Source organism: Callithrix jacchus, chromosome 3 (genome assembly GCF_049354715.1).
Source record: "Callithrix jacchus isolate 240 chromosome 3, calJac240_pri, whole genome shotgun sequence".
In the NCBI taxonomy this organism is placed as follows: Eukaryota; Metazoa; Chordata; class Mammalia; order Primates; family Cebidae; genus Callithrix; species Callithrix jacchus.
Window position 1 is genome coordinate 140,719,212 of NC_133504.1, and position 24,489 is coordinate 140,743,700.

The 24,489-nt window shown below is 39.7% G+C and overlaps 1 protein-coding gene across 8 annotated transcripts in view; it reads right to left on the reverse strand.

Moving 5' to 3' along the window:
* Positions 1 to 306: 306 nt before the first annotated feature.
* Positions 307 to 24,489, reverse strand: part of CEP135 (centrosomal protein 135) — an 89,065-nt gene continuing 64,882 nt past the window's right edge. For 5 of the 8 annotated variants that reach the window (XM_078367220.1, XM_054253344.2, XM_054253345.2 and 2 more), the window contains 6 exons: positions 21,016 to 21,225; positions 20,770 to 20,865; positions 19,331 to 19,533; positions 17,526 to 17,630; positions 14,224 to 14,337; positions 6,460 to 8,570 (listed from right to left, as the gene is read on the reverse strand). In XM_078367220.1, coding sequence (XP_078223346.1) covers positions 14,235 to 14,337; positions 17,526 to 17,630; positions 19,331 to 19,533; positions 20,770 to 20,865; positions 21,016 to 21,225 — 717 coding nt within the window. In that variant the 3' untranslated portion in view covers positions 6,460 to 8,570; positions 14,224 to 14,234. Of the gene's footprint in view, positions 443 to 6,459; positions 8,571 to 14,223; positions 14,338 to 17,525; positions 17,631 to 19,330; positions 19,534 to 20,769; positions 20,866 to 21,015; positions 21,226 to 24,489 lie in introns of those variants that run through there. The other 3 variants (XM_078367219.1, XM_008993322.5, XR_013533118.1) reach the window with 3 other exon arrangements.

The window sequence follows — 24,489 nt, forward strand, 5'->3', positions numbered from 1 at the left end:
TTTTTTGCTAGACTGTCTTTTTCAGATATCTGTATAGCAAACAGCTTTAGGATAAAGAGATAATGTCATCCCCAAGCAGGAAGATTTGTTTGCTGTCTCCTCCCAGGGCAAAGTTGGGGCAGGTTTGCCTGCAACCCTTTGTAGAAAGAAGGCTGAGTTTTCCTACGTTCCAGTTCTTTTGCCTGTGATGTAAACCCACTGTATGGGCAGCGTCCATCTAGGTTGACTTTCATTGTCCGTGTGGGATCTGAGGATGTGAGGAACGGGTGCAAAACTCATGCTGCTGTGCAGTACAAAGAACTTTGTCTCTGATTCAGTAATCTCCTGTCTTCTGCTAGCATTCCGGAACCTGTGGCAGGCTACCTTGATAGTTTGCAAGCAGGGTAGAATCTCAGTTCTTTACCATTTGGGCAACAAGGATAGGCTGCTGGCAGAGCACTTGCTGCTGAGAAGAGAAAGGATAAGGTCAGGGGATGTGAGAGGATTGTGCAAGATCTGGTAATGAGTGCTATCGCCCAAGTGTTGGGTGAGGAGGAGGAAATAGGAGTCCCCAATTGTCCTACCTGTTAATGAATATTTAGAGGCTGAACAATAGAGCAAGACCCTATATCTCTCTCTCTCTTTCTCTTTCTCTCCCTCTGTCTCTTTTTAAAAACAGAGTCTCACTCCAGCCCAGCCTGGAGTGCAATGGCACGATCTCAGCTCACTGCAACCTCCACCTCAAGCAATTTTTGTGCCTCAGCCTCCTGAGCCGCTGGGACCACAGGTGCATGCTGCCTGGCTAATTTTTGTATTTTTAGTAGAGATAGGGTTTCACCATTTTGGTGAGTCACTGCACCTGGCCTGCTGGTCTCTAACTCTTGACCTCAAGTGATACGCCCACCAAGGCCTCCCAAAGTGCTGGGATTATAGGCATGAGCACTGTGCCCAGCCAAGACTCTATCTCTTAAAAAATAAAATAAAATAAGCCTGTCTCAGTGCCCTTGGCTGGGGTGTTGTCATACTTACACCAGCAGATGTGGCTGGTAAACCCCAACAATATTCAGAGGGCTACTTGCCTAGTGAAGTTTCTTGAGATAATGTAGGCAGATTCATGATGCCTCTGACATTCAGGAAACAGTATTGAGGAGCACCTTATCTCTGGGCCCCCAACACCGAAAGGGAGGCTCAGCTCCCTACTGGACCTTTTTGGAGACAGTGTGTCTCACTTGGACATTCTATTTGGTCCTTTATATCAGCTAACCCACAAATCAGCATTTTTTGAGCAGAGCCCAAACCAATAGCAATGAATGTTCTCTTTGTCCCCTAGATCCTACATTGCAGTCTGGCGACAAATCATATGGTCTGCCTGAGGCAAGAAACTGCAGTGGCTGGCAATCTGACCTGCTGCCGAGCTGTCATCCCTGTCCACGTGCTATGAAAACAAACTCATGTGGGTGTGGCTGCTCTTGAACCATTTTGCTGTACCTATTGCTGTCAACGGCAGCCCCCAAACATGGACTCCACCTTGTCCACGCACAGACACACAAACAGGCACAGCTTTTTTGCAATCTCATGGATACAAATTCATATGCATCTCCTCTCTGCTGTGCAGCCTTGGGTCATGCTATGTGTGACTATCAAGGCTGCAACTACTTAGAGACATAGTCAATGTGTCTTTTTTTTTTTTTTTTTTTTGAGACAGAGTTTTGCTCTTGTCACCCAGGCTGAAGTGTAATGGCACGATCTTGGCTCACTGCAGCCTCTGCCTCCTAGTTCAAGTGATTCTCCTGCCTCAGCCTCTTGAGTAGCTGGGACTACAGACAGGCACCACCATGCCTGGCTAATTTTTATATTTCAGGTAGAGATGAATTTTCACCATGTTGGTCTGGCTGGTCTCGAGCCCCTGACCTCAGGTGATCCACCCACCTTGGCCTCCCAAAGTGCTGAGATTATAAGCGTGAGTCACCGCACCCAGCCAGTCCATGTGTCTTAACCAACCCAAGAGCCACAAAATCCAAATCGGAGTGACTTGTGACTTTTGGGTTATATGTTTGTACATGGGGGAGACAGAGCCATGAACTTTCTCTCCACTGCAGATGAGTGCTGCTTTCTGGCTTATCTATTGTCCACTTGTCAATGGCATCCGAGATTCTCAGGTCAGTGTAAACTGTATGCATCATGAAGGGTAACAGACTGGCTTTAGACTACATCCTGGATGAATAAAATACAATCCTCTGCTCTCACCACGGTAGGTATTCACAGTTGGCTATGTCTGGGCTCCTGGAAGGCACAAATGAGCCAATACTGCTAGCTGGCCTCTTCTTGCTACTTAGAATCCTGTTTATATTAAATGTTGTATGAGACAAATTGAACAGGTTTGGTCCTAGCCTGTTGACTGGATTAAGCAGGTGTTGAAATCTTATTCTTGATGCTGGAGGTGTAGCCTGGTGGGAGGTGACCGGATCGTGGGGGCAAAGTTCTAAGAAATTGTTTAGCACCATTTACCCCTTGGTTCTGTATAGTGAGTGAGTTCTCATGAGATGTGGCTGTTTAAAAGTGTGTAACACCTCTCTGGTCTCTCAATCCTGCTCCTGCCATGGAAGAGGCCTCTGCTTTCCCTTCCACCATGAGTAAAAAGCTCCCTCAAGCCTCCCCAGAAGCGGATGCCAGTGCCATGCTTCCTGTATGGCCGGCAGGAACTGTGGCCAATCAAACCTCTTTATAGATTACCCCATCTCATCTCAGCTATTTCTTTATAGCAGTTTGAGAACAGACTAATACAATGGTGGTACAATTTACTTAGCTGTTTAGTGTGACTTTGGCTTATTTAAGTGGAGATATCGAATAGGTAGTGATACAGTTTGGCTGTGTCCCCACCCAAATCTCATCTTGAATTGTAATCCCCATGTATGGAGGAGGGACCTGGTGGGAGGTGATTGGATCATCGGGGCAGATTTCCCCCATGCTGTTATGATAGTGAGTTCTCACAAGCTGATGGTTTAACAGTGTGTGGTACTTCCCCCCTCGTGCTCTCTCTGCTGTCACCATGTGAGATGTGCCTTGCTTCTCCTTTGCCTTCCACTGTAATTCTAAGTTTCCTGAGGCCTCCCCAGCCATGTGGAACTGTGAGTCAGTTAAACCTGCTTTCTTTATAAACTACCCAGTCTCAGGTAGTTAGTATCCTTAGAGCAATGTGAGAAAGAACTAATGCAGATACTCAGATATATGTGTCTAGAATTCAGAAAAAAAGGCAGAAGCAAAAGAGATAAATTCTAAAGTTAAAAAGAGAGTAAGTAGAGATGAACTAAGACCCTAGTATATGTCTACATTTAAAAGTTGAGAAGAGATTTCACAACCATGTGAATAAAACTAACACTATTGTACATTTTAAAAAGGGTAAGATGATAATTTGTATGGTATGTTTACCACACACACACAAAAACTCAAGTGAAAAAAAAAGTCAGGAAATGTTGGCGAATATGATAAAAGAAACTGAAAAACCAGTAAGTAGAAAAACCAGGATGTTTGGTATGTTTTCTTTCTTTCTTTTTTTTTTTTTTTGAGACAGTCTTGCTCTGTCTTGCTGAGGCTGGAGTGCAGTAGTGCCATCTCAGCTCACTGCAGCCTCTGCCTCCCAAGTTCAAGCAATTCTCCCGTCTCAGTCGCTCGAGTAGCTGGGACTACAGGCGTGCACCACCACACCTGGCTAATTTTGTATTTTTATTAGAGAAGGGGTTTCACCATGTCAGCCAGGCTAGTCTCGAACTCCTGACCTCAAATGATCCACCTGCCTCAGCATCCCAAAGTGCTGAGATTTCAGGTGTGAGCCGCCACACTCAGCTGTTTTTTTGTTTTTTTTTTGAGACAGGGTTTTGCTCTTGTTGCCCATGCTGGAGTGTAATGGCGTGATCTTGACTCACTGCGACCTCTGCCACCCAGGTTTAAGTGATTCTCCTGCCTCAGCCTCCCAAGTGGCTAGGATTACGGGTGCCTGCCCGGCTAATTTTTGTATTCTTATAAACTTATTTGATTTCACTATGTTGGCCAGGCTGGGCTCGAACTCCTAACCTCAGGTGATCTGCCCACCTTGGCCTCCCAAAGTGTTGGGATTACAGCCCTGAACCAACACACCTGGATGCAGAAAATGTATTTTAAAGAATAGAAAAATCAATGTGTGAAATGCTGCTGAGAAATGGAGTAAATAGAAGACTGATCATGATTCATCAGATTTGACAACATGGGGTTGGTGTCTTGATAAGAACTGTTTCACTGGAATAACGGGAGTTTAAGCAGGATTGGAGTAGTTCAAGAAAGAAAGGTGGCTGTTAAGGGGGAGATGACATGAATTAGATAACTTTTTCTGGGAATTTTTGCTATAAAGGGTATAAAAATGGAATGGTAGGGCTGGAAAGGTTTTAAAATGGGAGATTAAAAACGGGAGGTATATATGCAAGTGAGAACAAGCCAATAGAGCAAAAATGACTCAGGAATATGGGGTCTTTTTTTAATCTAATTTTAGACAGGGTCTCTCACTCTGTGTTCAGGCTAGAGTGCAGTGGCACAATCACGGCTCACTGCAACCTCAACTTCCTGGGCTCAAGTGGTCTTCCCCGTCAGCCTCCCAAATAGCTGGGACTACAGGTGCACGCCATCATGTCCAGCTAATTTTTTAAAAGTTTTCTGGATAAGGTCTCCCTATGTTGCCTAGGCTGATCTCGAACTGCTGGGCTCAAGTGTTCCTCCTGCCTCAGCCTTCCAAAGTGCTGGGATTATAGGCTGAGCCACCATACCTAGCGGAAGTCTTTTTAGTAGAAGGGATGGCTACCGATCATAACTAGACAGAATGGCCAAAGGGTAGAGATGGTTCATATCCTAATAGGAAGGAAGAAAATTAGTTGGATAGAGAACATGTTGATAGATTGGAGAGTGAGAAAGTTCTATTGCTTTCATTTTCTCATAGAAAAAAAGAAACAAAGTGAGAGGATATAATAAAAGAATACTTGCTGGGGTAGGTTAAGTGTGAATTGACTAGGGCAGTGTATAAGGACTGCCACACAGTGCTGTGGGCCTTTGATTTTCAGGGCCATAAATTTAAAGTAAAAAGATCCAGTAGGTATAGATGCAAGCAGCTGGAGTAACTGGAGATAAACCGGAGTTTTCAGATCAGAAGGGCAATAATTTAGGGGATGTGCAAGGACAATGATGCCTATGCTAAAGAAGAAAGTGAGGGTAATTAAATTATAGATAAGGGATAGATGATAGAACCAATTGTCCAAAGAACCTAGTGGAGTCAAAGAATTGTTGGTAGAGGCATAGTCAATACAGTAACCTCAAAAGAGGGGTGAGTAGGATGCTAGAAATTGGGACTTTGGAGTTGATGACAAGATCTAAAGCAGTGTTCTTCAAAACTGTAAGTTAAGTCCCATTTGTGTGTCATGAAACCACTTTGGTGCATCGGTTTCTTAAATTAACATTATTAACCCTGCTGAACATTAGTCTTCTAGAGGACCTTAAAAACAAACAAAACTACCATCCTGTCATTCTCAGCCACACGGAAGGAATTGAAGGACATTGTTAACTAAGTGAAATAAGTGAGGAACAGAAAATTAAACACTGCATGTTCTCACTCACGTATAAGCTAAAAAAAGATCTCACAGAAGTAAAAAGTAGAATAGAGGATACTAGAGGCTGGGAAGGATGGGGGGAAGGGAGCGACAGGGAGCGATTTGCTAAAGGATACAAAATAGATAGGTAGTATATAAGAGGGAGAAGTTTCTAGTGTTCTCTACCACTGCAGGATGACTCTAGTTAATATATAGCTTCAAACGTCTAGGAGGAGGATTCTGAATGTTCTCAACACAAAATGATAAACGTTTGAGATGATGGATATGCTAATTACAATGATCAGATCACTATATATTGTATGTATTGAAACATCACTACCTACCTCATAAATATGTATATTCTATGTCAGTTTTTTTAAAGTCTAAAAATTTTTTAAAGACCACACTTCAACTGCAGAATTTCTGATGTATTTGGTCTAGTGTGGAGGTTCAGACATCAGTTTTTCATTAAAATTCTTCAGATAACTACGGTCTGCAGGTATGGTCCATAACCATTGGCCCAAGAAGATACTGACATAAAAAGGCTGATGATAGAATTAATGGTAGATAGTAAACCACTTGCTAAAATATTCTAAGGATTGGGGAAAGAAGAATGAGACCACTTGTATGATGAATTACAGTAAGGTAGGGTAACTGGTGTCATAGTTTAATAGGAGTTAATGTGCTCAACAAAGAGCATTTCCAAGTGAGAAGAGCGTATATTCACACATACACGTTTAACCGTTTTGTGGATAGAAAACAAAAATAAACTTTGACTTTGTTACTATTTTGAACTAACTGGAAATAAAAGTCAGTTAAGAAAGGTGCCTGGCACCTATGTTCCGGGATTTACCCATATCGCACCATGATAAAGTTTAATTTGAATAAATTTTATTTAATTTTAGACTTAAGAATATCGGTAATATAAAATTATAAAAATCTTATTTGTAAGAAAGGGAAAATTGACTAGAAAGTTTATTGGCAAATCTAGGTCAAGCTCCATAATTTAAAATTATTTGAAACAAAATTAAAAACATCTATAAAAGGTCAGAGCATTCAGTATTTTAAGATAAAATTGTTTTTCAAAAAAAACCATGGTTATAAAAACAACAATTTGGCAGGTTATACATTTTTAAATTATAGAAAACATTAAAAATATCTAACAAAATGTCTTGCTGTTGCTTTGGGGGAAAAGGTGGGGACAAATATTTTTTATTTACATACATTTATTAAAAGATTTCCATATGGTATTGCAAACAGTCCCATGTCTTTTATATTTTGCTATAATACATGAATTCACAAAAGGAGTTGGGATACATAAAATTACAAAGGTGGTAGAAAAGCAAACCAGCCCACATCCAAATACACACTAAAAAGGGCATAATTCAGATATATAAGGCATATTCATTTTAGAAAAAGAGCACTGCCCACCCCCAGGTACGTACACACACACACACACACACACACACACACACACACACACACTCCACTTTATTAAACCACAAGAGGGAACAAAAGATATCATAAGTAACTGATCTTTCACTTTCCTATGTTAGTTTGTATGTTTTCAATCACAACAAAATATGTTAAGAGGATTTTTTTCAAATGTCTATGGTTCAAACACGATTAATTTTTGTAGCTGACATTACATTTTGTACTTCTGTTGTTTCATTAATATAGGTATACACCTAAATTCTTTAAAATTACAACTTTGAAAATTAATTGTAAAAAGCCGTTTTCCATGTATATGCCACAGTTCAGTGTTAAAATGCCATTCTGGAAAACTGGTAAATTACATCACACAGGTTTAGAAGAAAAAGAGTAGTATCACTGAATATATATTGTAATTTAACAAAATGTTTTACTGTATTTACCCCATGTACTTTTTTTCGAGATGGAGTCTCACTCCGTCACCCATACTGGAATGCAATGGTGCGATCTTGGCTCACCATAACCTCCGCCTCCTGGGTTCAAGTGATTCTCCTGCCTCAGCCTCCTGAGTAGCTGGGATTACAGGTGCCTGCCACCATGCTTGGCTAATTTTTGTATTTTTAGTAGAGACGGGGTTTCACCATGTTGGCTAGGCTGGTCTCGAACTCCTGACCTCAGGTGATCCGCCTGCCTTGGCCTCCCAAATTGCTGGGATTACAGGCGTGAGCCACCACGCCTGGCCTACCCCATATACTCTTATACTCTGAAATCTTAGATTAATAAACTGAGGAATTTTATTTACTAGAAAAATGTCCCAAATTTCTGTTCTATTGCTTTATACAAAACTCTGCATAAAGCTTTTAGTTCGATTTTGATACAATTTGTGTTATGTAAACAGCCCATATGATGATAGTTAAAACAATATTTTACATAGTATATAAAGGTATCTTTCTCATCATAGTTCTTCTAGTTGGCAGTAACACATTATATATGGTAATCATTGTTTTACCGAGACCTCTGCTATTATAAGAAGACTAGACCTGAATACCTTCCCCTTGATGACAGTAAATCTATGAATAATTTTAAGGAAAAGTTAAGCATGACAGCATAGCATTGAAGTTGACAATTCTTTGTGAATATATTAAAATATGGGTTAAACATAGGCATGAAAACTAAAGTACTGTAAGAATATTTACATACATATGTCATTGCTTATTAAGAAACAAATTATTAAAGCATGTGAGTAATACATTATATCAATTCACAGTATAAACATACTTTGAGTAATTTCTTTCAGAAATAATAAAAATATAGATACAGCATGAGTTAGGCACTATTAACACATATTCTTGTTCTGTCATATATATGAAAATATACATATACGGTTCATTTAAACCAAACTTTTTAACATAAATATTCACTGATTTAAATACAAGTTGACAGAGGTAGAATTTGTGTCCATGTTCATGATTTTCAGCAACAAGTACTTCAAATATTTCACTACTGTTCTGTTCTTTTGAAAATCCACATAAGAACTCATTGAAAGCCATTATTCTGAAAGGGGGAAAATTGAAAAGTGGGTTAAGAGAAAAATGATAAAGTTATTCAACATATTCATAAAAAACTGAAATTTAACCATGTTTTAAATGAAATTATGGACTAATAAAACTCTGTGCCCCAAATCCAGATATATCAAGAAGTACTGTTCTACTTCTTAAAGTTCAAATACTGTTTTATTCATTGTACTTTATTTTATTGATTTACTTATTTATTTAGAGACCCCGTCTTGCTGTGTTGCCCAGGCTGGAGTGCAGTGGTGTGATCATAGTTCACTGCAGTCTTGATCTCCCGTGTTCAAGTGATCCTTCTGCTTCCGCCTCCAGAGTAGCGGAGGCTGCAGGTGCACATCACCATGCCCAGCTCAGTTTTTTGGTATTTAGTAGAGATGAAGTCTTACTATGTTGTTCAGGATAGTCTCAAACTCCTAAGCTCAAGTGATCCTCGCACTGTGGCCTCCCAAAATGCTGGGATTACAGGTGTGAGCTACCCTGCCTGGTTTATACTTTTGTTTAAAAAAGTGATTTTTGTTTCCTCATTAACATATCTCTGTATTTTATGTTTCCTCAGTGAGTCTGTGTGATATTGCATTATAATAAGAAATACAGGCCGAGCGCAGTGGCTAGTGCCTGTAATTCCAGCAGTTTGGGAGGCTGAGGCAGGATCACTTGAACCCAGGAGTTCAGGACCAGTGTGGACAATACAGTAAGAACCATATCTATAAAAAAAAATACAAACATTAGCTAGGTGTGGTGCACACACCTGTAGTCCCAGCTACTCAGGATGCCAAGGTGGCAGACTGCTTGAGCAGGAGTTCAAGGCTACAGTGAGCTCTGATGGTGCACTGCACCACTTCAGTCTGGGCAACAGAGCAACACCTTGTCTCTTAAAAAACAGAAACAGGGCCAGGCGCGGTGGCTCACGCCTGTAATCCCAGCACTTTGGGAGGCCGAGGCGGGTGGATCACGAGGTCGAGAGATCGAGACCATCCTGGTCAACAAGGTGAAACCCCATCTCTACTAAAATTACAAAAAATTAGCTGGGCATGGTGGTGCGTGCCTGTAATCCCAGCTGCTCGGGAGGCTGAGGCAGGAGAATTGGCTGAACCCAGGAGGCGGAGCTTGCGGTGAGTGGAGATCACGCCATTGCACTCCAGCCTGGGTAACAAGAGCGAAACTCCGACTCAAAAAAAAAAAAAGAAAAGAAAATTTAAAAAATATATTTAGTATAGCTAAGTGTACAGCATTTTTAAAGTCTATAGCAGTGAACAGTAATGTCCTAGGCCGTCACATTCACTCACCACTTATTCACTGACTCACCCAGAGCAACTTCCAGGCCTGCAAGCTCCATTTGTGGCAAGTTCCCTATATAGGAGTGTCATTTGTTAACTTTTAAATTGTGTTTTTACTGTACATTTTCTGTGTTTAGATGCACAAATACCATTGTGTTACAACAGCCTACAGTATTCAGTAAAGTAACACGCTGCACAGATTTATGGCCTAGGAGCAAGAAGCTATACCATATAGCCTGGGTATGTAGTAGGCTATATACCATCTTTGTATATGTACATACATTCTATGACATTTGCACAATGATATCACCTAAACAAATTTCTCAGAACATATCCCGTGTTGTTAAGCAATGCATGACTGTATATATTGGGTCTCTGCCCCTGTTTCGTGGCACACAGCTCCTTGTAATTTCCAGAGTGCTAAGTGCGTCTTTTGCAAGTTAATGAAATGACTGGTGGCTAGGGACCCCTAGATAGCTTCAGGATGGGGGCTGGTCACCAGAAAGACCAATGCCTGACTAGAGAATTGGGCTGTTCAATTCTCGCACCTCAATCGCCAGGGAAAGGAGGAGCTGAAGGTTGTGTTGATCACCAATGACTAATAATCTGATTGATCATGCTTACTTGGTGATACCCGCATAAAACCTACAAAAACTGGGTTCGGGAACCTTCCATAGCTTAACACTTGGTGATGCTTGGAGGGTGGTGTGCCTTGCGAGGGCACAGAAGCTTTGAGCTGCTTCCCTGACAATTTGCCCTAGGCATCCCTTCCATTTGCCTGTTAATCTATATCCTTTGTAATAGCCTTTTCAATAATCAGGTAAATGTAAAATGTTTCCCTGAGTTCTGTGAGCTGCTCTAGCAAATTAATAGAATGTGATGAGGGGGTTGTGGAAACCTCTTCAGTCAGAAGCATAAATCACAACCTGGGGCTTGCGATTAGCATCAAGGGGAAGGGGTATCTGTGACTGAACTCTTAATCCATGGGATCTGACGCTATCTCCAGGCAGATAATGTCGGAATTGAGTTAAATGTTGAAACTGAGATCAATTGGTGTCTGCTGGAGAATCTGAAGTGGTGCTGAGTGGTGTATGAGAATTGGAAAAACACTTCTGGTATTTCCTGTCTCAAATAGTGTGTATTAGATATGATAGTCAAAAAAGAAAGAATAAAAGTTGGATTGTATATTTTAACTATCAGAGAAACACCAATCTGAGATGCCATTTTATAGTTGAGCAATTCTTTTTTTTTCCTTCAGCAATTCATTTCTGAGTGCTTAGGGAAATCCCTTAAAATTGGTTTTGGTGACAATATTCAGAATACACGAGTGGAAATGGATTAGTAAATAACAATCTCATTAATATACTTCAAAAATTAATTGTAAATTATTACAAAGTTATAAATTATGAGTTTGTTAATGGTTATAAAACTTTTCTACTTCGCATGGACTAGAATCATTGTAATTTTTTTTTTTTTTTTTGAGACAGAGTTTCACTCTTGTTAGCCAGGCTGGAGTGCAATGGCGCAATCTTGGCTCACCGCAACCTCTGCCTCCTGGGTTCAGGCAATTCTCCTGCCTCAGCCTCCTGAGTAGCTGGGATTACAGGCATGCACCACCATGCCCAGCTAATTTTTTGTATCTTTACGGGGTCAACGGGGTTTCGCCATGTTGACCAGGATGGTCTCGATATCCTGACCTCGTGATCCACCCACCTCGGCCTCCCAAAGTGCTGGGATTACAGGCTTGAGCCACCGCACCCGGCCCAATCATTGTAATTTTCAAAAATGGAAAATAACAAGTGTTGGTGAGGATGTGAAGAATGGGAACCCTCATGCATTGCTGGTGAAAATGTAAAATGGTACAGGATGTGGAGAACAGTTTCACAGTTCCTCAAAAAGTCTGACTGAATTGCCATATGACCCAGCAGTTCTAGTCTTAGGTATATACCAAAAGATCTGGAAATACTTGCACAACAGTGCTTACAGCAGCATTATTCACAATAACCCTAAGGTAGAAACAACCCAGGTGTCTTGATGAAAGGATTTTTAAAATGTGGCATATACTACAATATGGATGAACCTGGAAAATATTACTCTAAGTGCAATAAGCCAGACACAAAAGAACAAATGATTTCACTTATATGAAAATTGAAAATTGGCAAATTCATAGAGATCAAAAAGTAGATTTGAAGTTCCTAGGAGCTGGGAAGGTGAGGCCTGGGGATTAGATGGTTATTGTTTAACGGGTACAGAATTTCTGTTTGGGAAGATAAAAAATATCTTAGAATTAGATAGTGGTGATGGGTGCGGTATCATGCCTGTAGTCCCAGTTTCAGAAGGCTGAAGCAGGAGGACTGCTTGAGCCCAGGAGTTTGAGGTTTCAGTGAGCTATGATCATGCCACATTCTTACAGCATGGATGACACAGTGAGACCCTGGCTCTAAAAAAAAAAAAAAATGCAATAAAAAACAAAAGCAGTGTCTAATTCATCACAGCTTCAGGGATTGCTGGAATCTATGTTCTATATCAGCGGTTCTTAAAGTTTGGTCTGGGGGTCCCTGGGAGCCCCCAATACTCTTTCAGGGACTCTACAAGATCAAGCCTATTTTCATAAAACCAAGGAATTTTTTGCCTTTCACTCTTATGTTCTCACAGGTCTAGAGTTGAGTTTTTCCAGAGCTACATGATGTGAAGAGACAGGAAGTAAATATTTTAGATTTGTGGGCCACAGGGTCTATTGCAACTACTCAACTTTGCCACTGCAGAAAAGCAGTTTTAGACAACCTGTTAACAAATGCGTGCCAATAAAGCTTAATTTACACAAATGGGCAGTGGTATGGATTTGGCTTGCAGATCCTAGTTTACCAACCAACCCCTGATCTAAACTGCAGCTGTAAATCAAACATGAGAAAATGTCTGTCACACTCTTCCAAGGCTTTGTAACAAGAAGGTGAACCACCACTTGTTCACATTAAAATAACACAGCAACTCAAGGACACAGTGACTACAGTGAACACTGAGAAGTGGTCCTCAAAGTGAAAGAGAAAAATAAATGCCTTAATCAAACACAAAAGCAAAAGCAGAGTAATCAGGAATCATTTAAACCTAGGCCCTACAAACATGAGGGCATCACTATGTTAAAGCATAACACATAACTAATGTTCACAATGAGGATTCTGAGTCAGAGGAAATGTTTAATTATCTTCCATATATTCCTATTAAAAGAAGCAAAGAAATGCATCAATTTAAACAAGACTGGCATAACTATTTCTGTCAATGAGTATGCATTTTTCACAGTTACTACCTGTCAAAGCCTGAGTCTTGACTCATGTTCCTTTCCCATTCATTCTTATCTCCAGTGAATTAGCACAACCCTTTGACCCTTCCTCAGTCAAATGCGTCCTAGCTCTTTACAACTACTTTGGAAAACAGTTTTGCCATATCTACTATAGCTTGAACATACATATATATCCAGTGATCCATCCATTTCGCTTCTTTCTCCCTCATTATTCCCCTACAACCTGCCCTTCCTGCCAGGTTGGGACTACTGTACCATGTGCACTCCTGTTTCTATGCTTTGTCTACACTTTTACTACCTATTACTTGTGGCTTTAATTTGGCCCTTCATCAAATAAAACCCTGTGATAGCTCATACTGTCATTTAATGTTATGCTGTAGATGTCTTCTCTTTTTCAATTTGGGTATAATTTACATGCAATAAAATGCATGGACCAGCCTACAGTCCCAGCTACTCAAGAGGCAGAGGTGGGAGAACTGCTTGAGCCTGCGAGTTTGAGGCCAGCCCAGCCAAGATAGTGAGAACCCTGTCTTTTTTGGGCGGGGAGATAGGGGCTTGCTTACTCATGCAGACTGGAGTGTAGTGGTATAATCATAGCTCACTGCAGCCTGAACCTTCTGAGCTCAAGCCATCCTCCTGCCTCCGTATCTGCCCTATCCCCCGGCCAGTAGCTGATAGCTGGGACTACAGGTGTGTGCCACCATGCCTGGCTAATTTTTGTATTTTTCGTAGAGATGAGGGTCTCACTATGTTGCCCAGGTGATCTTCCAGCCTCAGCCTCTGAAAGTGCTGGGATAGCAGGTATAGCCCACTGTGTCTGGCCGAGACCTGATGTCTTAAAAAAAATGCATACACTGTAAATGGTCAGTTCTTATGAATTTTTACAAACTGTATATAACCCACATAACTACTATCACCAAGATACAGAACTTTTCCATTACTCCAGAGAGTTCTCCTGAATGTCTTTTCAGGCAATCTTCCATTTCCTGATGTAGAAAACTACTTTCTGAATTGTTACAACCACAGATGAGTTTTGCCTGTCCTTGGTGTTACATACGTACCTTTCTGATAATTACACATTGATACGTTCAGGAGAATGTGAAGGAGACCTCAGAGTAGAACTAAGGGGTGGTGTAGGAAGACCATGTCGACGCATCTCTTGGATTGCTCGTTCTCTGTTAATAAAGATCAAAAAAGAGAGATATATGGAAGCATCAGGAAAAATCAAAAAGTGGTATACAAATGTAAGAGTTATTAGCTAATTTGTTATAAATTACTTAATTATTATTACTATTAAACTTGAATCCTATGTCTTTGTACAATTTTTAAGTAGTGGACAAAAGATTTCAATTAAAAGAATATGTACTATAAGAGACTGTTCAAAGCAATTATGTTATAACCATGTCAGAATAGCAGGCTGTCATTAAAATAACACCTTAGAAGCAAAATGCTCACTATATATGTGTGTATATATACACATATATAAAAATACATATATGTAAAATATATATAATTTTGTATATATGTATATACACACATATATACACACTATTATGTGTATATATCCACATATAAATATATGTGGATATATACATATATTTATACATATTTATACAAATACACATATATTTATATAGGTGTATATATACACATATATGTGTATTTATATACATATAAATACAAATTTATATAAATTATATACAATTTATATATATATATATAGTGAAAATAAATAGGATACCAACTGAACACATAGAGAGACACACACAAACATGAGATGGCGAGATGTTAAACTCAAAAAGGCTAATGGTGACTATGGAGGGTAGAACTTACAGATAAATTTAATTTTCTTCTGTATCCTTAAAAAAATTCTAACAAACCTGTTTAATTAAATGCCTACATGCTAGACTTTCTACGGGACTTGGTGCTAGTAACCACGCTTGGTTTTCATGACACTACATCTCCTGGTTCTCTTTCTACCTAGATGACCTCTCCTTAGTTCTGTTACTGGATCCTTTGCCTATACTTTGATGTTCCCCACAGCTAGGTTTACTTATTTTTCTCCTGTGCTTTTTTTTTTTGAAATAGGGGCTTGCTCTGTTGCCCAGACTCAAGTGCAGTGGCACAATCGTAGCTCACTCCTGGCCTCAAGCGATCCTCCCACCTTATCATCCTGAGGAGCTGGGACTACAGGTGTGCACCTTCATGCCCTGCTAATTTTTAAAATATTTTTAGAGATAGGGGTCACACTATGTTGCCCAGGCTGGTCTTGAACTCCTGGCCTCAAGTGGTCCTCCTGCCTCAGACTCCCAAAGTGCTGGGATTACAGGCATGAACCACCATGCCAGACCTACCATATGGTCTTGCACATATATCTTGCCCTCTTCCATCTTTCTGCCTCAAAAGTCAGATTGGAAATAATCTATTTTCTCTATCATGCTTTCCTTCCCTGTGTCTGGGTCTGTCCCCACCTAGAATGGGGATTATGTTGCCATATCCTCTGTGGGCTATTCATAGTCTCTGGCCTACACTCTTTCTGCCTTGAGTTATTCAGTATCTGGGATTTCTAATTAGTTCAGTGCTTACAAGATTTGTTTATTATTACTCTCTCAAAGACTTTTTCCTCTCCAGGTTATCCCTCCACCCCATGAAATTTTAATACACTCCTTATGTCCTGTGGCCTTTGGAGGGACATAAACTATTCTACTAACTTATACTACCCAAAATTTTTTGCCGCCTCTATCTCTTATCCCCAGGAAATAATTTTTTCCCTTGGAGGATGGGGAGTGATACTTCACCATTTAGAATGCATGACATAGTTGGATAGTAAGGTGCAAGACAGACATGGTCATGAGGCTCAAGGTTTCATTGAGGGCTAGGGGCAAGGAAAAAGGGGAGGAATTGTGGAGAGGTCTATAACCCCGGGCAATAGCTTGATTTAGGACTTATGATTTGCAGAGAATTTAAGTTATCATTAAGAAATACAAATCATTATATATGTACAGTTTAGTACCAGAAAACTAAATCTTCTAAATTATAAGAAATTAACAATCCTGCTTCATGTCACTGCTGCTACTTAAGACTTACTTTTCTGTTTGTTTGGTTTGTGAGACAGGGTCTCACTGTTACCCAGGATGTAGGGCAGTGGCATGATGACAGCTCACTGCAGCCTCGACCTTTAGAGCTCAATCAATCCTCCCACCTCAGCCTCCTGAGTAGCTGAAACTACAGGCACCCATCACCACGCCCTAGCTAATTTTCAATTTTTTTTAAGAGATGGTGTTTCACCATGTTGCTCACACTGATTTCAAACTCATGGGCTCAAGTAAATCTACCTGCCTTGGCCTCCCAAAGTGCTGGGATTGCAGGCACGAGCCACCCCACCAGACCTTTTTTTGAAATCATAAATATTTGTTTCATAGCAAATTGTCTCTATACTTCAAATAGCACATCACTAAAAAGTTTTGAGGTAAATAGGTAAGAATAACTCAAAAACTGATCTAACATGTAATTTGACCACTATTTGAGAATGAAATCTCAGGAATGCAGATGTCTATGGTATTAATATAGTAGGAAAGAGTAATGGAAGACAAGTAACTTGGCAACTGATTTGCAAATTAGACTTCAGTTTTAATTCTTAAACCAGGTCTCATTCCGGGTTTGTAATGCTTGGGGATTAAATTTTTCAACATAAAGCAAATGAACCAAAATATGAGTGAATATGAAAATTACTAAGCTGTAGGGAATATATTGGAGAGGCTATGGGTACAGGTTTTAGAATTAAAACCTGTTTGATTTTACTCTTGGTCCTACCATTTACTATTTATGCGATCTCAGTTTCCTATAACGTGGGTATAATAACAGATTTGCTGGTAGGATTAATCAGACACTTGTAGTATCTGGTCCACATTTGCTAACTGCTGCTTCTGTCTTCAATAGCGTTACCTCTATGATGATTTGTATCTGGAGCATCGTATGTGAACCATACATTCTGGAGCCCGTGTAGGGGTTGTTGTTTCTCTATATTCTTTGAAATAATTTTGAGCTCTAATTTTGCCCTGCGAAATGCTATAGGAAGTATTTACACAATACTTGCTATTTTACTTTATTTTTCAGATTATTAAACAATTTTATTCAATAAATATTTATAAAGCATCCGCTATGTAATACTTGCTATTTTAGTTACTGTAGGGATGTTATCTTCTGCAATACTTGTTGCCTTTTTTAAAAGGAAGAATTACCAAAGAAATGTACTTTATGTATCAGCTTTTAAAAAAGTGTGCTTTTTCAAGCCATATTAAATACTTTTTGAAGATAGAGAACACATGAAAACACTGTCAAATGTAAATAAAATTTGTCTTACCGTTCGTATCTCTCAGTTGAGATCTGTCTTTTCTGAGCATCATAATCTGTTTGTAACTGTGCCACTTTAGCCCGAAGCATGGTATTTTCCCGGCTTTGACTAGTTCTTAAAAACAAATTTTTAAAAGTCAAGAAATAAATATTCTGTTTTGTAGAGTCAAGTGCTGTGAGTTTTTAAAATTAATGAAGAGAATATCAAGACCTTTCAACAAGAATTCTCTAAACTTCTACAGCTTCTATCACATTTTCTTTTTCATTCATTTAGTTTATGAAACATTTACTGAACTTCTATTACGTGCTAAGCACTAAAGCAATGCTAAGGACACTAATTTGAATGAGACATAAACTGTAACACCAAGATGTAAAGTGTCTTCATTGGCTCTTTCTTGACTCTTGCCTTGGAAAGAGAAATATTAATATTTTTAGTACCTTTCAAAAACTCATTCTTCCATGTGTACTCTAACCTGGGTTTCCTTTTCTCTTCCTATAAATATGTCTAAATCTTTCTATTCTAAAGCTATGATATCATCAATCTTTCCCAAAGTAATCATTACACATGTGGGTCAAATCTCACAGCCTTTTTAGAGTCTTTTTTCCTAATCTACAGCAGAAGACACAGCCACTTCTTCTCCTGAGAACGCGCTCTCCTTCACTGACTCCTCCTTTCATTCCTCCAATGTAGGCGCTTTCCTAACATTTCTCTTCCCATTCACTCCCACGGTACCACCTCTGCAGTGAAGATACACAGGTCTGCACATCCCAACACAGTGTTTCTCCCGAGCCAGTCTCCTGAATTTCCGAAAGCAGCAGACATAGAAGCCAAACACTGGGGATTAACTCAGGGTGGTGGTAAAAATATTAAGGGAAAAATATTAGAGAAAGTTACTGAATATAGTTTTAAACCCTTTTGGAAGGCCTAAGGGTTTTTTCTATAGTTGTTGGCTGAAGGCAGCCTTGTCCCCTTAGTTAAATAAATTAGAATAGAAACAAAGGAATGTGGGGGTTTACCTAACTAACTTGTTTATTCATTAACCTTTGATCATTCTGGATAACTCTCTCAGGGGGAGGCTGATCAGGAATATTACCCACTAATGGTGTTTGCTTTGGGCGCTGGAACCTGTCCTTTAATGTTCTCTCTAGTGGTGTTGACTCAGTTTTTGTCACTTAACGTGTGCTGAATAAAGGCCAGAGAGGCCAGCGTGTGGAGGCCAGCGGTCACAACTATTTACAGCATTCTCCAGGGTGCCCGTAAGCTGCCTGGACACACTCAGTTGAACTGGCAAAGCATAATATCTGTGTGTCAGTGTACTTTAGTCATCTATCATTGAGTCAGGGTCTGCAGGACAGACCCCCACAGGTGGTGACCCCGACACAAACATTATGGTTTTGTACTACCCTTCATATTCCTTTTGTTTGTTTGTTTGAGACAAAGTCTTGCTCTGTCACCCAGGCTGGAGTACAGTGATGTGATCTCAGCCCACTGAAACCTCCACCTCCCAGTTAAAGCAATTCTAGCACCTCAGCCTCCCGAGTAGCTGGGACTACAGGTGTGCGCCACCACGCCCGGCTATTCTTTTTTGTATTTTTAGTAGAGACGAGGTTTTACCATGTTGCCCAGGCTGGTCTCGACTCTTGAGCTCAGGCAATCCACCCACCTTGGCCTCCCACAAAGTGCTGGGCTTACAGCCGTGAGCCACTGCACCTGGTCTACCCTTCATGTTCTTAACCTTTCTTCCACTTCAAAAAAACTTAAAAATTGTCCTTCACAAGCAATTTTCTTAGCATAAGTTGACATAAGACACTTACAATTTGCTTTCAGAAAGGGTTAATTTCTCCTTAAGTAGCTGGATTTCTGTATCCTTCTCATGGGAGGTTAAGTGAGAATGAAATTCTTTATCTCTGTTTGTAGCCAACAATGATTCAAGGTTTTTAACTGTATGTCTCTCATTTGACAGTTGTTTTTTCAATAGGTCTGACTCTGACTTTACATTTTCTAATTCTACCATAACCTACGTGAAAAACAAAGTAAGATTACTTCAGTACAATTTTAAATTTACTCTGAAAAAATTATCTGACAATCTAGCTCTGTGGAACTATTCATCCATCACTTGTTTCATTTGGGTATTGGTTAAAGATTATGAACCATTTCTTTAAGTATAAGAAAAACACTTTTATTTTCAAAATAATCTTTGCTATATTTACTATGGGCTTATTTGGCTATTGAATCTACTCCAACCCTCAAATAGTTTTCAGTCATGCTGCCTTGTCAAGAGAAGGTCATTAACATAAAATCATAAGGGCAATGAGACCCTTCTGGTTGAATATGTTTACTCTGACTACATAATAAAGCCAGTATTGTAGCTTCTCAGTACCTGAAAATAAAGATACTACTAGATGAGTGAAAATTGAAAACATCCATGTTAGAAAACACACACTCGGTTATTTAAAGTAATGCCTCCATTTGGGAGTGGCAAATTAGCTAAATAGACTTGTTTAATTAAGTAAGATTTAAATACCTTGAGATCTTTTGTCGAGAAAAATATTCTACTTTGGAAGCACTGAACTGTTCAATCCTTCATTCAAGTCTTACTTTTTTCTTTTTTGACACCAAGTCTTACTCTTTTGCCCAAACTGGAGTGCAGTGGCATAATCTCTGCTCACTGTAGCCTCAACATCCTAGGCTCAAGTGAACCTTGCCCACCTCAGCCTCCCAAGTAGCTGGGACTATAGGCACACACCATATGCCCGAGTAATTCTTTGTATTTTTTGTAGAAATGGGGTTTCACCATGCTACCCAGGTTGGTTTTGAACTCCTGAGTTTAAGCAATCTGCCTGCTCAGCTTCTCAAAGTGTTTGGATTATAGGCATGAGCCATTGTGCCTGGCCTCAAGTCTTACTTTTAAACAAACAAAGAATGTATTAGGATATGTTCCTAACTTATAATCAGAAAACTCATAATCTCCTAGATAGCCATCTATTCCAAAACAGAACTCATTTTCATCATTATGTTTGCCAGAGAAATCTTGGCAAAAACTCAAGTAGTCAAATCTGGTTGTCAAAATCCTGTAGTCAAAAGTAACTACTTTAGGCCAGGCACAGAGGCTCATGCCTGTAATCCAAGGACTTTGGGAGGCCGATGTAGACAGATCACCTGAGGTCGGAAGTTCAAGACCAGCCTAGTCAACAGGGTGAAACCCTGTCTCTACTAAAAAATACAAAAATTAGCCAGGTGTGTTAACGGGTACCTGTAATCCCAGCTCCTGGGATGCTGAGGCAGGAAATCCCTTGAACCCAGGAGGTGGAGGTTGTCTTGAGTCGAGATCATGCCATTGCACTCCAGCCTGGGTGACAGAGCAAAACTTCATCTCAAAAAAAAAAAAGTAACTACTCCAAAAAGAAACAAATATGTGTACAGTGTGGTAAATGGTAAAGTAAAACAATTAGAGTAGGGCTCAATACAACAATTTGCCAAGACAATTTCTCTTTCTTACCCTCTCAAACTCAAGGTTTTTGGAATTCAGTTGCTGGGTCATAATATCTTTGCCTGAATCAAGTTTAATGCAAAGTTCTCTAAGAGATGACAAGTCATTTAATACTGTCACTTTCTCCTCTTCTTGACGTCTCAGCTCTTCTTCTAATCGAGACATGGCTTTTGCCATTGACGAGATCTGAGATTCATAAGCATGATGGGCATTTATGTGCTGAAAAAATAAAAACAAACAAGTAAAAAGTTAAAATAATCCAATAATTTTAAGAACTCGAGATTGCAGACAACAACCCCACTTTAGAAAAATATGATAGCCAACTTTTGCTTATTTTAAACTACTCTCAGGAAGCTGCCTACTATTTAAAGATGATCTATTTAATGCTTAACAAAAGGAATTGTGTGTAATTATTAATCATAATAACTAAGTACCTCATGTATATATTTATATATTTGGAAGATGTAAAAAAAAAATTATTGTGTCAGGGTGTTGTGAATATGAGGAATTTTTGAAGTTGCATTAAACTTTTCCTTTATAAAGTATCTTTGTTACAATAATGCCATTTCAAGAAAAAGTGACATATATACATATCACTCCCAACTGTCTTTAGTTAAATCTTAAATTCCAAAAATGGGGTTTACTTCAAAACTAAATACCTGAAGTCATTTAAATTTAACTTAAATAAATAGTATAAACTTTTTAATATTTTAATAACCAAAATTTAAAAAATTTCAAATACTGATAAAGATTTTTTTCTAGAAGAATCCACATTGGAAATTTCTCACAATTTGAATTATGAGTGATAAATACAAACTGATATAAACTCTACTTCCAGGTTTGGGGAAGAATTCTGCATTTGAAAAATAAAATTATTTCAACAGGCTATTACAACGGCTAGGGCAGGCGCTCATGTCTGCAACTCCAACACTCTGGGAGGCTGAGGTGGGAGGATCACTTGAGCCCAGGAGTCTGAGGCCAGCCTGCGCAACACAGTGAGAACCTGTCGCTACAAAAAAATACAAAAATTAGCTGGGCATGTTGGCACAGCCTATAGTCCTTGCTACTTGGGAGGCTGGGGCAGGAGATCACCTGAGCCCAGGAGTTCAAGGCTGTAGTGAGCTATGGTCAAGCCACTCCACCCCAGTCTGGGGTGATATACAAGACCCTGTTTCTTAAAAAAAAAAAAAAAAAAAGTCCATGGATTCACATTGAAAATCTAATATTGTGCTATGAAGATTTAATCAATTTCAACAATTGCAGAAAAGTATTTAGCTTTTTAGTGCATTAATAAAAGCTCCCCTAAACAAATATAATACTTTAGTATTGTATTGTGAAATTGGTTTATACTTAGTAAAAGCCAATTTATACTTTAGTAAAAATGAATTTCATATACCACATAAGAACAGGAACAATAATAAAGAACAAAATTAAGATTAGTTGAGAATAGTTTCTGAAAACCTCTTTTGAAGGTTGAAAGCATTCCTTTAATTAGTTATACTCCTCTTAACAGAAAAACTCTAGAGATAGAGTATGAGTTCCCCAGGGCTGCCATAACAAACTATCACAAATGGGGGCGTTAAAAAAACAAACAAACAGAAATTTATCCCTTCACAGTTCTGGAGGCTGGAAGTCCAAAATGTGGGTGTTAGCAGAGTTGGCTCCTTCTAGAGCTTCTGTGGGAGAATCTGTCCCATGCCTCTCTCCTAGCTTCTGGTGGATGCTTCCAGTCCTTGGTGTTCACTGACTTGTAGACATATCACTCCAATCTCTGCCTCCATCTTTACACAGCCTTCTCTGTACATAATGTATCTAAATTTCCCTCAACTTTGAAGGACTCTGTAAACCATCACTCACTGGGTTAGGGCCTGCCTTAATCCAGCACAATCACATCTTAACTTGTTCACATTTGCGAAAATCCGGTTTCCAAATAAGGTCATGTTGACAGATACTGGGGATTAGGATTTCAACATGTCTTCCTGGTGGTCACAATTCTACCTACCCTCTGATCCCCCAAAATTCATGTCCTTCTCATCTACAAAATATATTCACTCCATCCCAACATTCTAGCATCAACTCTAAACCTAAAATCTCATCTAAGCATCATCTAAACCACATATGGGTGAGACTATGAATATGGACCACACTGGGACAAAATTCTCCTCCATCTATAGACCTATGACACTGGAAAACAAGTAAACTGCTTCCAAAATAAAATGGTGGGATAGGCATAAAACAGACAGTCCCACTGCAAAAGGGAGAAAATAGAAGGAATTAAGGAGTTACTAGTCCAAAGTAAGTCTGCAACCAAGGAGGCCGAATCCATTAGATTTCAAAACCCAAGAATAGCCATTTGTGCCTTGATTCTTTGGTGCTCTGATGCTCTGTCCTCTGAGCTGGCCAGGGTGGTCCCATCCTCTAGTCCACAGGGACAGTCGCCTTGCCCTCTGAAACCAAGGAGACAGACAGTAGCTCCATCTTCTGGACCTATGATGTCTGGGCTTGTGGTGATAGCTACAGCCCCACTGGCCTCTGAGCTGCCTGTGGTGGCCTTGCTGGTCTCTGAGCTACCCTTAGAGTAATTCTGTCCTTTTCTTGAAAGTGAACTTGCAGCCAATTAGCTCTGTTGGTCTGTTTTCTGCTAGTAGGATCCCAGAAGTCCAACAGCCTTCCTTCATTTCATCCCATTTCTGTTTCTTTCAATCAAAGCTGGCAGTGATTCTGCTGAGATGACTAACTGGATTCATGACTCACCTATCTAATCTCTTCACCAAAATGTTTTCTTGCCACACTCCAGAGCACATTATCTGGATAGGCTAAGATTTTTCCAAAATCATCAAGTCCTAGTTTCTCTCTCTCTTTCTTTTTTGACAGGGTCTTAGCTTATTACCCAGGCTGGAGTGCAGTGGTGCAATCTCAACTCACTGCAGCCTTGACCTCCTGAGCTCAAGTGATCCTCCCAACTCAGCTCTCCAAGGGGCTGGGACTACAAGCACCTGCTACCACATTCAGCTAATTTTTTTATAGAGATGGGGTTTTGCCATGTTGCCCTGGCTGGTCTAGGACTCCTGAGCGTAGTTTTTTGGTGGTCACAGGTGGAATGCTTGAGTGATCTGCCTGCTTCAACCTCCCAAAATGCTAGGATTACAGGTGCTAGCCACCATGCCTGGTTTCAAGTCTTGTTTTTTTTTTTTTCACTTTTCAGTTCCTTCCTCCATTTCTCTCTTTCCTCTCACATTTTACTATAAGTAACAGGGAGAAACCAGGCTGTCTCTTCCGCACTTTGCTTGGAAGTCTCCTCAGCTAAATGTCCAAGTTCATCCCTTACAAGTTCTACTTCTCTCCCAACAGTAGACTGTAACTTAGCCAAGTTCTCTGTCACTTTATAACAAGTAACATCTTTTCTCCAGTGTCCACTAACATTTTTCTCAACTCTGTCTGAGACATCACCAGAGGAAACATTTGTATTTCCCACAAAATCCA